Below are 16968 nucleotides of genomic sequence, written 5' to 3'. Positions count from 1 at the left end.
TGTTAGGCGCCGGGTTCAAGTACGTTTAATAAGTATAAATTGAAATTAATCGAATTGAGTATTATAACAGTTAATCAAAAGTTTGTTTAAACTACATGTTTGCATGTAAAAGTAAAGATTTAACATATTAGATTCGTGCTCAAGTCAAGTTCAGACATAATCGAAATGCTTTTTTATTTTACAATTCAAACAATGGATCATATGCCTTTGTGTACTCTTATTGAAAGCAATGTCGGCACTAGAGGGTAAAACCGAGTGCTTTCTAACTAAGTCTGAGTAAACTGAAAGGCTGTCTTTTTCTGTGTAGGACGAGCGGCTCAGTGGTTAACTCCACTGTTTCGCGACTCAAGGCAAGTGGCCTCGTTTCCCAATCCGTTCGCTGCCTGCTGGGTTTGCAGCTTCTTAAGAGCCTACCAGGCTCTCTTAAAAATGTTCGTCTTCTCTTGTATAATTTATTGTTAATTAGCAGTTCTTTACATCCCGAAGGCTTTAGACGGTCCTGCAGAGGGCTATGCGTCTTGTCCAGGACCGGCTCTTGTCTTGTGGCCAATGATACCAATAAAGACCACACACCGCAATCAAAGAGAGACAGAGACAGACAGATTCGAAAAATGAATAGTTGGATGGTATTAATTATTTCCATATCTGTTCCGTTCGTTTTTCTATGTAATATCTACCAATACTCCAATTGATTAATTTCCCAGTCGCGATCGTTAGCTAAACCCAAACACACCATAAAACGAGTGAACAGAATATGCACGTCTCAGAAAACGTCTATCAAATTAACAATCTGCACGATTTTGCCATAAACTCTAGAGACATGCCCGTATGGCCAAGTTACATTTAATTTTAAATTTTTAAACAACAGTGGCAGAATATTTCTTTGAAATGTTATATTGCTAGATGGTATAAAAATAAGAGCGCTGGGAAAGACATAAAATTACCTTTTTTAAATTTGTACTTATTTGTTTCTTTGTTTTTTTAATTTAATACGAAGTTACAGGCTGGTTTAAATGTTTTGAGTTAACAGTAACGCAAGTCTTAAAAAGTTACTAAGTCAGTGAAGATAGCCAGCAGCTAACTAAGTTAGCTTAGATTAAAACTTAAACATTTTCTTAGCAGGATACAATTATACAATTAAGCTCAATTTTCTAATAGATAAGAAAAATAAAATGATAATTTGTCACCTTCCATGAATGACAAACAAGTTTATATGGTATATGTTAATATATAAAAATATACTGTATATATATATATATATATATATATATATATATATATATATATATATATATATATAGTATGCATGTATATGCTTATTGTTTATATATACATTAATTTAAGTATATTAAAGCTTTGTAAATATAATTTGTAAACACATATGTTAAGAACATCAGCATATGAATTAAATTGGCAGCTATCAGTTTTCATCTCATATAAGCTCAGTATAGGGTGGTCCAGATCTAATTATGCAATTTTCATTACGCTATAACTTATTAAGTTTATTACATAGAAAATCACCCGAAAAATTCCAGACCATCGGGAAGTGCGCGAACTGACGACATGATGAATCGTCTTCGCGCCGAACTGGAATCGTCCCCGCATAAGTCAAAGTCATCCCCACGATCTGGATGTGCACAATTAGACCTGGACCACCCTGTAGTACTTTTGTCTTTTTAAAAGTGTTTAGCGTTGCTATAGAATAAGTCATAAACAATCTTCAGTTTCTTGCTTTCATTCTTGTCTGCAGGACAACTTGATTAACACACGATTTCTTATCCCTTCGCTTTCAGGCAGCAGACTTTGCAATGTTCTTACATTTAATTTGAACAATATAAACATTTTTGAAGATATTAAACAACATATCATTAAAAAAACGAAACAAAGTCTTTTTCATTAGTTTTAAAACTCTTGCAGTTATGGATTCCAGTAAATAGGTTGTGACGTTTCGTGTGTTAAACACATTTCAAATTGAAATTGTCTTTTCAATTATGGCTTACTCTTTTATATGTTAGTCTATTTCTAAAGCATTGCATACATTAAAACATAATGTTAACACAGTGTAAGAAGCTGTAATTGTATATTTTTTTTATAACTGATGGGTTTCAACAGCATTATTGGATGTACAAAATATTATATTATATTATATTATTTTTATATTATATTATATTATTATATGTAAAAGAATTGGTAGTAAAATAGCACAAAATAGGAGGTTAAAAATCACAAATTTGTGAAAGTTTTATATTTATTACAAAAGAAAAAATAATTATTCATTCATTTAAGCTAACTTATTCCAATACAGGTTCAGGACATTCAATACTGGCAACAACAAAATTATTGATAAGTCACATTCATTCACTCATTGATTTTCAGAACCCGCTCAAAGAATTTCCACTCTGTCTCCTTTCTAGGCAGTTTAGATACGTGTTATATACACGTAACAGCACAATCACAAGCTGTAACATTTAAGTGTGGATGCCTGCAGATAAACGTGGCAGATAAAAAAAAAAAAATCCGATTAGCACAAAAGCAGTAATGATTTGTGACTGCAGAACATCCTGTTAATCAAACATCGTGTGCATGTTACAGATTGTACACATCAAGAAACAGAATGCAGAGTAGACAGCGCTGTTGTTTCAGTTTGCACAGCATTTTTGATGCCTAATGGACTTCAACAGGTTAACGTACAGTTGTGATCGGCAGGCTTCATTCCAATAAGGGCACATCTGCTTAAGTGAGTGGTAAAGCAAAGGAAAACATCAGAAGGAGGTCGTTCTGTAGATTCTGCAGCCTTCTATCAGCAGTGAACTCTTCCAGTGCAGAATCTAAACTGTGATCTCACAACCGATGTCAACATGTCAGCGAACAATGTTTAAAAACTCAAGGACATAAGGAAAGTTTTGACGAGAAATGGGCCATTTAGCCCAAACAAGCTCGCCAATCTTTCTTTATTTATTTAAGTTAATGCGTACAGTTTTTTTTTATCGATTCCTTTAATCATATTTTAGAATTTCACTTTATTTCATCTAATCTAATATGTTTCTTTTTCAAAAAGTGTGTTGATACACAAAGCCCAAATATACATTTAGACAAATGGTTACCTATTCATATTTCTAATACATTTGCAGTTACCAGTACATTATTAAGTAGGCTGATCAGCAGGTTGGTACAAAAGCAGACTATGTAACATTGTCATACATATTCTAAGTAGCCCAGCTATGGACTGGCACACAGCCTGGCACCCTTTGCAGCTTGTATGCTCTTTAGTCCTTGGCAACGCTGAATGGGATCAAGTAGATTTAAGAATGATTGCATACCATGAATAGCTAATTAAGTGGTTAAATACACATACCTATTAAATAACCTATTCAATAATAAATATCTAGTTATAAATAATATATATACATTAATGTACTGTATGTTCTGGGCTGTAAAGTAATAATTTGCTAATGTTGTGACCTCCAACACAAGCAACATGCTGGCAATCTGAGGGTTTAAAAAAGGGATAAATGTATTAAAGCAAAAAGGATGGATGAAAAAGGAGTTTGCTGGCCATTGTGATCAGCAAATACTTTGTACCTCAGTCCTGTAAAATGAATTGCTTTATTTCTTTTTTGGGAAAGTAATGGACATTGTACAATCACTTTGAATATTTAAAGTGGCCTGTATATGGTCTATATATGTGTATTTATACAAAGAGAGGAGTGGGGAAAGAGAGTGTAATTTCAAACATTTGAGTACTTCAAATAACAGGTAAGTTAAAGAATGCAAGTTTAAAGTATATTTTTAAAAGCTCCAAAACAATAAAGTAAAAAACAGTCGAGTACTTGCAGTACATACTCTCCACCAACTAAAACATCCCAATAGCAGCATTCATTTATAATGTTTATCGTTGTCCTTGATCATGAAATATACACATTTATTATTTTACTGTTGCTAAACCAAGACTTTCATATCAATGGTTTAAAGAATTCAATGTGGACATTGCAGCAGAGATAAGTGAACAGCACACTAACATTAAGTGGATCGTCCAGTTTTCCTCCCACCTCCTCAAAGACATGCAGTTTAGGCCGCGCTGAGAGTTTGAGTCTTGGGGGGCACATGAATGGATCCTGTGATGATGTGCAGATCTTGCCAAGGTGTGGTTCCTGCTTTGCTTCAAGTGCACAGAGGTTTTGCTCTGAAGCTGGTTAAGTGAGTGTGAGAATGTTATATTTGTCCTTTTTGATTCACTGTGAACAATTGACCCATGCAATACACAATTTATACATTTGTGGTGTATTTTTGATTATGAAATTGGTTTGTATTGCAAGTTAGTCCTGAAGTAATACTTTATGTATAGAACAATAAAAAGCACATAAATGTGTTTTCTAAAGTCATTGTTTTTAAAATGCTTGTTTCTAAAATCTTTCTAAGATGCACAATGTCTCGTTATTCATTGGTCATTCGATTGATTATATTTACCACATTGCATCCTTACAGCTTCTCCAACTGCTCCCACTCTGTTTCCTCTGATTTCGACATGTGGATCTGTGGAGTCGAGCCCAATAAGCATTGGCTGTCTGGCAACTGGCTTCACTCCCAGTTCTCTGCAGTTTTCTTGGGCTGATGATAAGAAAGATTTGACCAATTTTCGCCAGTTCCCATCTGTCCGAGGAAATGGAGAAACATACATGATGAGCACCCAGCTCTCTGTCGATACTGCAGATTGGGGCCGTGGAGCAAATTTTACATGTAAGGCAAAACATTCAGCTGGTAACCGCGAAAAAACTCTCAGAAAACCAGGTAAGATGATTCAATTCAAAGTTGTTTCTTTTCAGTGATTACTGTCACTTACATATTTATGCTGCAAAGTTTGCAAAATTGTTCCTTATCTTGCTAGAAAAATAACTTTTTTGTTGTTGTCTAAGCAAAACGTTAATGCTAACTCTGTCTTGTTTCTCTAGGCTAAATAATTACAACTTAACATATTTTAGTATTACTTTCAGTAATTTATTCTTTAAAAATATCCCTAAATTTTAAAGCTAAATCAAATAATGTTGGCACCTACATACTGTATCTGTTATGGTAACAGTTTTCTATTGTATTTAAAGAGTAATACAATATATAATTTAGCTTGCAACATCAGAATGATAAAGAACAAGCAGGAATCAATACTGAAAGCGCAACAAAGATGTAAAGGTGTGTTGTCAGTCTTGTTTTGAAGTTTAGTTAGGTGGCAAGAGAGTAGCAAGCAAAGGCCATGACCACGGTGAAGGAACATTCATGAGGTGGGGACTAAATAACTGATGTCACAGAAGAGGCTCAGGTCATCATAGGCTTTACTGATTTACCAGGATACACAGTGTATGTAACAAGATCATTTAAAATGGTTGGCTTTAGGAGCTTGTGTGTCAGTGTCATGGTCTTGAAAGCTTTCACAAACCACAAAGCCCTTGTCACTGATGCTTTTTGATCAGGCAGGAAATCCACTGAAAGTAGTTAGAGATAAATGGAGGTGTGGACCACATGCCAGTTCCTCAAGAGCAGTGAAAAGGTTTTCATATTTGGAGAAGATGGAATGAAAAGGTGTATATGAACTGACTGGAGCGAGAATTAGGGTTCAGTATGTTGTCTAGGCTTGTTAAACAACAGAAGGATATTAGTTAACATAATGTGAAAATCATGAAAATCAAGGAAATGAATAGTGCTGATGATCACGTAGGGTTCGTCTGCACCTTTCTAATAGTTCTTAGTAGAAGTTTAGCAAATATATACAGTATTATTAATGGTGGCAAAGAGATAAAGTAATGACGTAATAATGCTGGAGATCACCCATTAATGATGTTTGTGTGTTACCAGAATGTTGATGTTGGTGCCTTGTGATTCAGTGGGACTATGTGAACAAAATCAAAATGTACAAGTGAAAGCTGATAATAAGATAAAAAATAAATGATGGCAAAAGAATTACATTACATTAATAGAGAGAAAGCTCATTTAATATTGGTTGAAAGCATGTAAAGTCCATTTCACAGATTAAGTATGTGAATGCATATTTTATTTATGGAGATGAAGTCATTATTTCCAAAGCAACACTCAATAGACAGACAGACACATCTGTGGGAGCACATTATTTGACAGGTGTGGTTATACTAAGCGAGAATTATTCATTAATGTAATATGCTCTTTTTTATATACATAATTACCTTCTTCAAATGGTAATTGAAAATGAAGACATTTTAAAAACATTTTGTTATGAGACCTCAATACAAGACGACTGTGTGTGGTCAGTTTTTCCCTTCTCACTCTCTGTCTGTTCATTTTATCATTGTGTAGTTTTATGACATTTCCAAATCAAAAAAACAAAACTTTAATGTATATGAGATTGAAATAATAAACAAAAATAATCACTTGAAATGTACATCTAAGCACATTTTGATTAATAAATCAATCATCTTTTAAATGGCACATTTCCAAGTGTACAGTGTTACAAGGTAGGAAATACGCATTAATAAGAATTAAACAATGATGCTTTGATTGCACAGGATTTGATACTAAAAGAGCAGAACAAACTGTAAAGGGGCACTATATAATAGTTATTTATAAAATTAATTGCAAAATCTAATTGTACATAAATGTAAGATTAGTGCTGCTTTTTCAACTGGAAGGCACAGGGACACAGTGGTCAGTGCTGCTACCTAACATCTTCTGCACTCTTAAAAATCACGGCTCAGTAATGGCCCTGTGTGGCTCCTTGTGGACCCATAGCTTGACAAAGGATCATTTCATTTTGGGAAGAGTCCTTTGGATATAAAATTGGCTCTTTGGCCTAACATGTGGATGAAACAGAAACCTTTAATGTACAGGAAGATAATAACAGATCAAAAAATTGAAATTAGCCTGTGTTACAGTATTCAGCAAAAGGCCTTTTAAAATCAGGAACCTATTCGTATTTCAAAAATCTGTTATCATTTATTTAGGATTATTTATGAAACCTGTTACGGAGCTAAACAAATATAAAGATTCTTTCTGGAATCTTCATGTGGATGGTTCTTTTGGAAACAAAAAATGGTTCTCCAATAGCATTGCTCTGAAGAACCACTTTGGCATTTATATTTGTAGCAGTGCAGGTTTCATTGCCAGCCCTTTGACTGTCTGTTGCATGCATGTTCTCCATATATCGACTTTCTTCAGTTGCACTGGTTTCTGTGCATCTGAAACGCAGGTGAGTTAGTCTTTATGGTATCATTAAATGATCCTAGTGAATGTGGATGTTGGTGGGACTGAAACAGCACATTCAGAAAGGGATAGTTATTTTTTTATTGACAGACTTTTTAATGTTTAACCTTCTGACTTAAAAAGTTTATATATATATATATATATATATATATATATATATATATATATATATATATATATATATAAAAATATATATCATTTGACTTGTGTTATAAAGATTAAAGTAGGTGGTGATATTCATCCAAGTTTAATAAAGATGGTGTCAACCAAAGAAGTAGTAAGTTGCCTGAAACAGCACTTAATCAAATATTCAGACATCAATGAATTAAAAGTAATCCACCATCCAAATGTTCGATGCCAGGTGTTTCGTTTTTGTATATACATATGCCTTCCTTTTTCAGATCAAACGCCACCAATGCCACCCACAATGTTCATAGCATCACCTTCCAAAGATGAGATTCATATAAACAGGACCGCTACAATGGTGTGTGTGGCTAAGGGCTTTTACCCTAAAGCTCACACGTTTTCATGGCTGAAGAATGACATCCCCGTAACAAGTGGCATAAATAATTGTCCTGAAGCTCTCACACCAAATTCTAAGTTGTACCACGCAAGCAGCATGCTGACCGTTGCATCCAGTGAGTGGACTCAATATAACAACAACTTCACCTGTGTATTAGAAGTGAATCGTCATAAGTATTCAGCAAGCATCAGTAGTGATCCAGGTATGTACATTAATGTTCATTACGTCATCACAACTTCAGATTTTGTTATTAAAGATTCTTAATATTTTAATGGATTAACTTTATTATTGTGATGAAGTAAACTAAACACATGGCATTCCACACTCTTCCCTTTTTCAAAATAGGTTGTGGCCCAGTACAGAGTGTATCTTTGGAAATAATCCCACCATCTCCTGAAGACATGTTTACTAGTATGTCTAGAAGTGGAGACCTTTCGTGCATTGCTTCAAACTTAAATCCTGAGGACAGCATCACTTTTGTCTGGAAAGAAAATAATGTTGAGGTGGTGCACAATGAAACTGTTGATCCAGTGCTGACAGATTCAATATACACAGCCAAATCTAAATACACAATTAGTTTTGATCAATGGAGCAGTCGCAATAAGTATGAATGTAAAGTTAAAGATCACAGTTATATTCCATTTCCAATATCAAGAACATATACAAGAGATAACGGTAAGTTTTTTGTTGATTTTGAATGATGATAATTATATAGAAGTAAATGAATTCAGCACTGGAGTAATCTTGATTTAGTTTGTTAGAGTCTTGAGCATTAAGGTGTGTCTCATTTGTCTTTAGCTTTAACATTTTTTAGTCATATTTAAAACATATTTTTTCAGCAAGCAGGATAAAGTATTAGCAGAACTTATTTATATACCATTACTTACTTGTTTAATGTATGTATTTATTTATTTATTTTCAGATAAACCATTCCGGAGTCCTAAAATAGCCATTTTTCCACCCCCTACATATGAGGCTGCTGCCACCACCACTACTACAGTGACCTTGACCTGCTTTGTGAAAGATTTCTACCCTAAAGAAATTTTTGTAGAGTGGAATGACAATGACTCACGTGTAGACAAAAGAGATGTTGCCACCACTGACGTCATTAAGCATAACACAGAAAACAACTCCTATTCTGTGTACAGTAAGCTGACTGTCAATTCAGATCACTGGAATAATGGCCATTCTTATTCATGCATTGTCTATCATGAAAGCATGGGAAGTCAGTCAAGCACGTTGGTCAGAACCATTGACATTTCATCGGGTAAACCAACTCTAGTAAATGTCAACTTTGCACCTCCCAGCAACGCTAACACTTGTACTTAACTGTGTGTGTACTCTTTCTTGTCATGCATCATTGTAATGTAAATGTAACCCATGCTGTTTTTACCTTCTAACCATGTGGTTGTCTTCTTGTTTCTTTATATGCAATAAATTCAGATTTTAACAAATGCATATGCTCTGCTGTCATGTCAACAAAAAAATGAAGTTGAATGTATCCAAAGATATTCTTTAAGCTGCATAGCTCAATGTGTCACATTTAGCATCAGCTCATGTGTCAGCCATCTTTAGATAAACGACTACAAAGCAAAAACCTTATAAATATGTAGCGCTCAAATACAGTGGCCACTTAAACATATGGCACCTACAGCCTTACATTATTTGTATCGACAATCCTTATATGTTGGTTATTAAATTTAAACTGAAGTTCAGATTCAAATGTGGTTTTAATCCTGACTGAATCCCTGTCAGTGTGAAGCTCAGATATATACCAACTGAAAATTCAGTTTTATACATTTTTACAAAATATTTTGTGCTTGTGAAACATTGTCAGTCTCCATGGTTCCAAAAAAAAATATCATTCAATCCTTTATACAACCTTTCCAAAAAGGCGCTTTAAATCTGTTACTACAACATCAGTGTTCATTGAATTCTTACTTTTGGTGTTATCCTCATTATTTATAGCTAGTGGTTTTATTAAGTGGTGTGTGCTCAAGTACAGAGGGTAGGCCCAAAGTGGCCCAACCTTAAACAGAAAATGTTCGCTACACTTCATATGAAGAATAGAAATGAGAGTTTGATGTGCCACTCTGAACACTGAAACCAGTTATTACTTGAGAATTGTTTTCTGGACAAGAGCAGATTTAAACATTTTTCAAAACTTTAAGCTTTACTACAACTTTAGTACTTAAATATAGTAAATGTGCAAATATTTCATTTTAATTATTCTTAAAAAAAACTAAAAAAGCACAATCCAAAGTAAAATGCAAAATGGCAGCGCATTAATTGGACTGCTAAGTTTTAAATGGTGATTGAAGTTAAAGTGCAGTACATGAGTACGTTTACTTATTTGGCTGAAATCATTATCAAAAGCGACTTACAACATTTATGATACAATTCTGTATGGCTTTGTAGTTGGAACACAGCCAGGTCAAGTGACTTGTTCAGTGTCACACAGTGTCACTAGCAGGATTTGAACCCACAACCTCAGGGTCTGAGGTCCAAAGCATTCATCACTACACCACACTGCCGGCATGAGTACTTACAGCATACACTTACAGATAAAACAAGTTCCCCTCTGGGGTTAAAGAATATCAAATCAAAAAATTACCTATCATATCAGTTTCAATTTTTTACTGCACTAAAATAAATTATTGATTTATCACAGCTTAACATTAGTAAAGTTTAAAAAAATGTGACATAATATTATCTCTTAAGACTCTGGCAGATGTTTAATCATTGAAAAAAAAATCTATTGATAAAATCCACCCTATTGCATTCACCTGTCACAAGAAAAATAATATAACATAATAAAAATGAATCACATTGCAGTACTCTTGAAAAAACTTAGTGAAAGCATGAAAGGTGAAATAAAATTGGATTAGTCAGCTTATCTGATGTGAAGTTAATGTATGAAATTTGCATTGCAATTTTGACCTGGTCTGAGCAAGATATGGATCAAAAATGAACAATAAAATGACTTAACACACTCCTTCTGGTCAAGTAACTGGTTTACTGAATTCAGTTGTCCAGCTTTATCTTTCATTTTCACAAATACAGGATTTGTACAGCTGTAGTTGTGGTGCCAATAGAGTAACATAATACAGGCCTTGAGATTTTTTATCTTTGGATACATTTTCTTTATTTATACTCTTTAAAATTATGTCATGTGAATTATTTGTGCTTCTGCATTCAGCATTAACGGTGCCATTTCTTAACACAAGTTTAAGAAGAAAATCTTCAAAATAATTTTATGAAAACAGCTGCTACACATAGGTGTCTTCAAAATGTATACACAGCATACACATACAGTAAAAAGGGACAATCCAAAAATCCACAGTTTAATTTCTGGAGTATATACAAGTAGTATTTTGGCACCCGTATGGTGTGCATTATTATGGATATCCTGAGTGACCAGCATTCATGTCTGAACACTCTGAAAAATATTAAATAACTGATTGACAAACGTTCACCAGGGTGCCATAAGGTCTGGGGTTGTGACACATGCTGACTGTCACTGATTCAAATTTGAGAAAGATTTTCTGCAAATTGCAAGACAACATTACATTCATACATTAATAGATATTAAAATGTGTATACATTTTTGAAATGCCCTGTAATTTTTCTTTTTGCACCTTTATGTCTGAGAAAGGTGTGCTTATAAAAAGTGAAAACGGCATGTTTTAATTTGACCTTTTTTCAACTTTTGCTGGATCATTTTCTGGGTGTCTAGTGTCTATTTCTACTTGGGTATTTTCACATTTAAGGAGAAAAATAATGAGTGTAGTATACAGAGCTTATGGAATAGTCACAAACATTTTGGCGTAGTAGGCATGATAATAAAAGTTTAGAAATGACTTAATTTCAAAATGTGTGCAAATTCACTACCTCAAAGGATTATTTCTTCATGTACTTACTCTCAAATGGAGGATCAATTTTAATAATATAAACATAATTTACAATAATTAAAATATAATAATCCCGGGTCCTCCCTGCGTGGAGTTTGCATGTCCTCCCCGTGGGTTTCCTCCCACAGTCCAAAGACATGCAGGTTAGGTGCATTGTCGATCCTAAATTGTCCCCAGTGTGTGCTTGGTGTGTGTCCTGCGGTGGGCTGGCGCCCTGATTGGGGTTTGTTTCCTGCCTTGCACCCTGTGTTGGCTGGGATTGGCTCCAGCAGACCCCGTGATCCTGTAGTTAGGATATAGTTGGTTGGATAATAGATTGATGGAGAAAATATAATAATATAATAATAGTACACAGTACTGAGGAAGCTGAAGAGAGCTGATATGGTACATAGTCTTCTCCAATATATCATATACTATAACAGGAAAATATTTTAATTTTAGTAAAATAGGCAGCTAAAAACTACATTCAACTTTACTGTAACTGCTGTATTTTTATTTATAATTTTTTGTGGAATTATTGCTTTATTTCACCGCTATTTGTTTTTATTCCCACTACGGTTTAGAATGATGAGGAATGCATTTATTTCAGCAGTTGTGTATACTGAAAGCTATTTGAATAGTTAAAAATAATTTTGCACCATCTTTTTCACCACATTCATGGACATCACTATTAGTTGGTTTGTCAGCTACTGTATATACAACCTGTCAGTGCTTGTGTATGACATCAATTATGTGACAAGAAAAAAGAGTTAGCTTTCTGTCATGTCACTCTCCCAAATTGCACATATCCTAATAGATATTTTACTAGTCCGCTTTCTGTTTAAATAATATTTTGTCTATATTATTTTCAAATTGAATTTCTGGTTTTCGTATTGACATTAGATGACATTCCCAGTTAGGATATTGGTTTGTTTATTGACGACGTTTCCTTTTCCAGTCCTTTATTCTTTTCTCCCATGCTGATTTATTATTCAGCATAACAGAAACTAAAAGAGGCATGTTATTTTAAATCTGTGCAGATTGACAAAACGATTAAAAAATAAAAAAAATTCACTCATGCCTTTATGAGACCAGACAAGCCCAAAAAAGAAGCTGTTGAGTTTTATATTCTAAAAATCAAAGGAAATTTCAGTTTGAAAAGTCTAGACATTATAGGTTTAAGCAATAAGTGATTTGGACCGAGCAGAACAGAAACGTTTCCATACTACAAGAATTTTTGTCAGGTAGTTAGCTTAACTCAAGTATCTCCTCTAAACACTCCAGAGTCAAACAAAAGAGGGTTTCCCATTATTGTGTACACAGGAAATAAAAGAAGAGATTGAACTCAGCAATCCCAGGAATGACTGAGCAATGCGACCTTACTGGCAGTGAAGGCAAATTCCTCATTTGCCATCACCTTTTCCCAGGCACACTCAGAAATGCTCCAGCAATAGTAAAATGGGAAAAAATAAGCTTTTATATAATATACTACCTTCAACATGGGCTTAATAAATATACCCAGTAATTAAGTAGAATGGAAATATGTTATGTATTATATTTTTAATTTTTAACAGAGTACTTCTACGATACAGCTGAAGGTCCTGAAGATGATTATGATAGCCTCTGGACAACTGCTTCCACTTTCATCATTCTTTTCTTCATTAGTCTGTTCTACAGCATTGGAGCCACTATTTTCAAGGTAATAAAAATTGTAATGTAAAGTAGAAATATTTCTGAACATTATGTAAAAGATAAGAATCAAATTTATAAATGAATTAAGGTGCAGTATATACAACACTGTGAAATTTCTGTGAATGAAAAAAAAAATAATAACAGTTAACTTCAATATGAAATCTAAAAATATTTCCCACCTATCAAACACTAAAAATATTGAAATTTGTTGTGTTTTAGTAGTTCCTATCTTGTACCTCATTTTTTTTTTAGATATGATTCAGTAAACATTTTGCTTTATAAGTAGGTTAGAACCCCTGCTGATTCATAGATGAAAGATCATGTACAGGCACATGAGGCATTGCTTAGTAAGCCAGGATGTAAGTGTGCCCAGGATTAGATTGGCATCCCATAAAGAACTGGGTCTTGTCTTGGTTCCAGTGTAGCTAGAGAAGGTCCTGGCCTACCATAACCCTGAACTGGACGAGATGCAAGTAATTACTTAGGGAATTACCTTTCGTCTGTTTTCACTCTTACAGCATTCACAGTGTATACACTTCCAAAATATGTTTGGATATATATATATATATATATATATATATATATATATATATATATATATATATATATATATATATATATATATATATATATATATATATATATATACTGTATATTCATTGAATAACCTTAGCCTTGCTCCCGTATGAGTCGATGGTGTGTGTGTGGGTGTTTCTGCAGGTGCTCTGGTTTTCATATCACATCCCAAAGACATGTTGACTTTAAGCTGGCCCTGTCTGAGTGGGTTGGGTCTGTGAGTGAGTTTGTTATGCACCAGACTAGAATGTTCTCCATCGTTAATTCCCATCCCCTATAGTTCTATAATTGGATTGGCCATGTTTGATAATAAGAGAACAAATAGAAAGATGAATGAAATCTGTGTGAGTCTAGTTATTTACAGACAACCTAAGGAAAAACAGTTTTTGCGTGTAGGTCCATCTCATGGCCCTGTGGCCCAAAATAATTCAAAATCATTGAAAAGTTCATTTAATTGTAAAAAAAAATCAGAGAAATGATGATGACTGCCATTTTATTTAGTGCTTTTCTACGATGACAGGGCAGCTCAAATTGTAGCAGATTCGGTTAAAAGTTTCATGCCATGTCTACAGTAACCTATCAGTTTCTTATACATTGAGACATGCATTCATTTTATATTATTTTGATTGCCTGGAAGCACAGTAAGATCTTTTTCAATTTTTCATTGCCACATCTACTCTATTCTATAATTTCATCCAATTACGTATAGTCTCTGAATATGCTGGACTGTTCTTATTAGCTCATGTTTGACTTGTACCTGCACAGTTATTTTTGTTGGTGTTAAAATTCATATAAATTATTAGTATGCTATAAATTTCTCTGTTCTTTTATGTACTTTAATTTCTGTGTTTTCCATTCTATGAGTAAAACAAAATGGCATACTGAATTAAAGCCTTAATAACTACTAGCAATCTATAAACTATAATAACATAAAAGTATTATCTTCAGCTCAACAATTTATTATATCTCTTACAATGTGTTTAAATCATAAAAAGTAAAAACAAAGTAAATAAAGCCTAAGAGGAATAGTAGTTATATTTACGCAACAGATAGATAGATAGATAGATAGATAGATAGATAGATAGATAGATAGATAGATAGATAGATAGATAGATAGATAGATAGATTAACCTTCTATTGTAATCTAATTCATCTTCCTTTCTGATTTTGCAGGTCAAATGAACGCATAAGAAATTTTCAAGAAGATATGCTTATAAAACAAGTCATTTTTAAGCATTTTTTGCCTATTATTTTGAAAACATTTATTACCATATTATGTTATTGTTGTTGTGTGATTAAGTCATATTTTTGTTCTTTTTGACTGTATTTGACGCTTTTGTAAATGTCTTTCTTATAATTTGTAAATATTTTTTTATCTTTACAATTTAAACATTTAATTAAATGTTTTTAAAGACAATTTACATTGTTAGTGTTATATGTGTGTAGTGTTTGTGTTGTCGTTGGTTTTGGCATTTGGTCATTTTTTTTGGGTTCACGTCACTACTGGTTTCACCTTCAACATTCCATGAACTCCAGAAAATGAAAAAGACTGCATGACATACAGTGACTCACACTATAGAAGCAATCGTACGTTTTCATAAGCAATACGGGTTAAGGTAATTTCAAAAACAATTCATCTACAAGACCAAATAACAAGTCAAATCACCCTTCAGGTGATAATTCATAATGCAGTTTCTCTTGCTAATGCTCTTCTGTCTATGAATGTGATAAAGAATCTGATCTTAAATTATGTTCAAATTATGTCAAGCCTCAATAATTAAACAATAGAAATAGTAAGCATCTTGCTTGGTGTTTCCATATTTGCCATTTATAAGTGACTGTGTGTTTGTGACTGGACTAGGTGATCAAGCAGTGCTCTGTCCAAGGCTGTCCCCAGCATTGTGCTTTGCATTGTTAGGATAAGCTCTGACTCCTGAAGATTTGAAATGTATGAATTGAGTTTAAGAAAGTAGTGTTGTATAATAGTTTATGTTTTATAGTGAATCACAATAAAAGGATTAGTTGTCCACAAGGTGGAAGTTTGAATTAAAAATAAGAAGGAGATGAAGAGCTTAGCTTAGAGCCGCTGGTTTAGTGAAGGTCAGATAAAAGCAGCAGTCCATAACCAGAAAGACAAACGTCTAAGACAAAACAAAACTAAAAAGCATAGTCAAAAATATCACCAAAAGTCAAATATACTAGACCTAAAAAATAATTACTGCAACCAGAAACCAGCTTTGAATCGCGAGAGTTTCTGAATTTTATCCTGAAGTTAGATTACTGGTGTTGCTGTGTCGCTGTTTTTTATACGTAGGTCTGACATCATGTGACATTAGCATCATGTGACTGGCAACTGTGAACAAAACAGATGCAGCCATGCAAAGACAATTACAAAATGGGAGCGAAAATTCCAAAAGTAGTGTTACCAGAATAATGATAAAAATAAACAACTTAAATATGAAATAAATTTGTACAAGATTGATATTGAAAGTAACAGGGAAAAATGGGAATCATAACAGATAATGTGGAAGATCCCTCTTTCTTGGAAAGCAAAGGTGTCTGTCTGAATGACTGTAAGCTTGTACTGAATCATGGTTTAAGTGTTGGTGCCAAGGTGGCGAAGTGTTAGGAAGGGACTGACTGAAACTCACATTGAGGCCATAGCATTACAGAGAAAGATTATTTGAATGTCACTGGATTCCCACTTTTACAGATACAGTGGTGATCACCATGATCTACATAAATGAAACCAGGAGAGGGGTGCTAATCAGGAAAAATGTTCTTACATCTTCATCTTCACAACATACAGTATTAAAATCTGAAGAGAAATTAACACTGATAGACTGATCAGATAGGACAGTATAAAGAAAATAACCAATAATTGTGCTTTGAGATGGAAGGTGTGGGATTCCATTTATTAATTATTTATAAGGTTTAGTATGGATTTCAACATTGTACCACACTTTCTACCTCTGACTTTCCACCTTCATGTTCACAGCTTTGCATGTGTTCCTTGTCCACTGGCCTAATTGTTAAACTAAGCCAGTGTAAAGTCTAACAGTGGTA

General features: G+C 33.7%; 1 protein-coding gene and 1 gene segment (V, D, J or C); both read left to right on the top strand.

Annotated features, from left to right (window-relative positions):
* LOC120523672 overlaps positions 1 to 9202 on the top strand; it is an 826057-nt gene extending 816855 nt beyond the window's left edge. Inside the window, 4 exon segments of the C gene segment in view lie at positions 4486 to 4788; positions 7623 to 7946; positions 8090 to 8419; positions 8667 to 9202. Of these exon segments, the coding sequence occupies positions 4486 to 4788; positions 7623 to 7946; positions 8090 to 8419; positions 8667 to 9073 (1364 nt within the window).
* Positions 9203 to 12994: 3792 nt separating this feature from the next.
* The window catches only part of LOC120514184, a 96224-nt gene continuing 92250 nt past the window's right edge, over positions 12995 to 16968 (top strand). The window contains exons 1-2 of the mRNA XM_039746290.1: positions 12995 to 13028; positions 13209 to 13333. Coding sequence (XP_039602224.1) covers positions 12995 to 13028; positions 13209 to 13333 — 159 coding nt within the window. The remainder of the gene's footprint in view (positions 13029 to 13208; positions 13334 to 16968) is intronic.

This window comes from Polypterus senegalus, chromosome 1 (assembly GCF_016835505.1).
Source record: "Polypterus senegalus isolate Bchr_013 chromosome 1, ASM1683550v1, whole genome shotgun sequence".
Taxonomy (NCBI): Eukaryota; Metazoa; Chordata; class Cladistia; order Polypteriformes; family Polypteridae; genus Polypterus; species Polypterus senegalus.
This window is presented reverse-complemented; position numbering and strand designations above follow the sequence as displayed.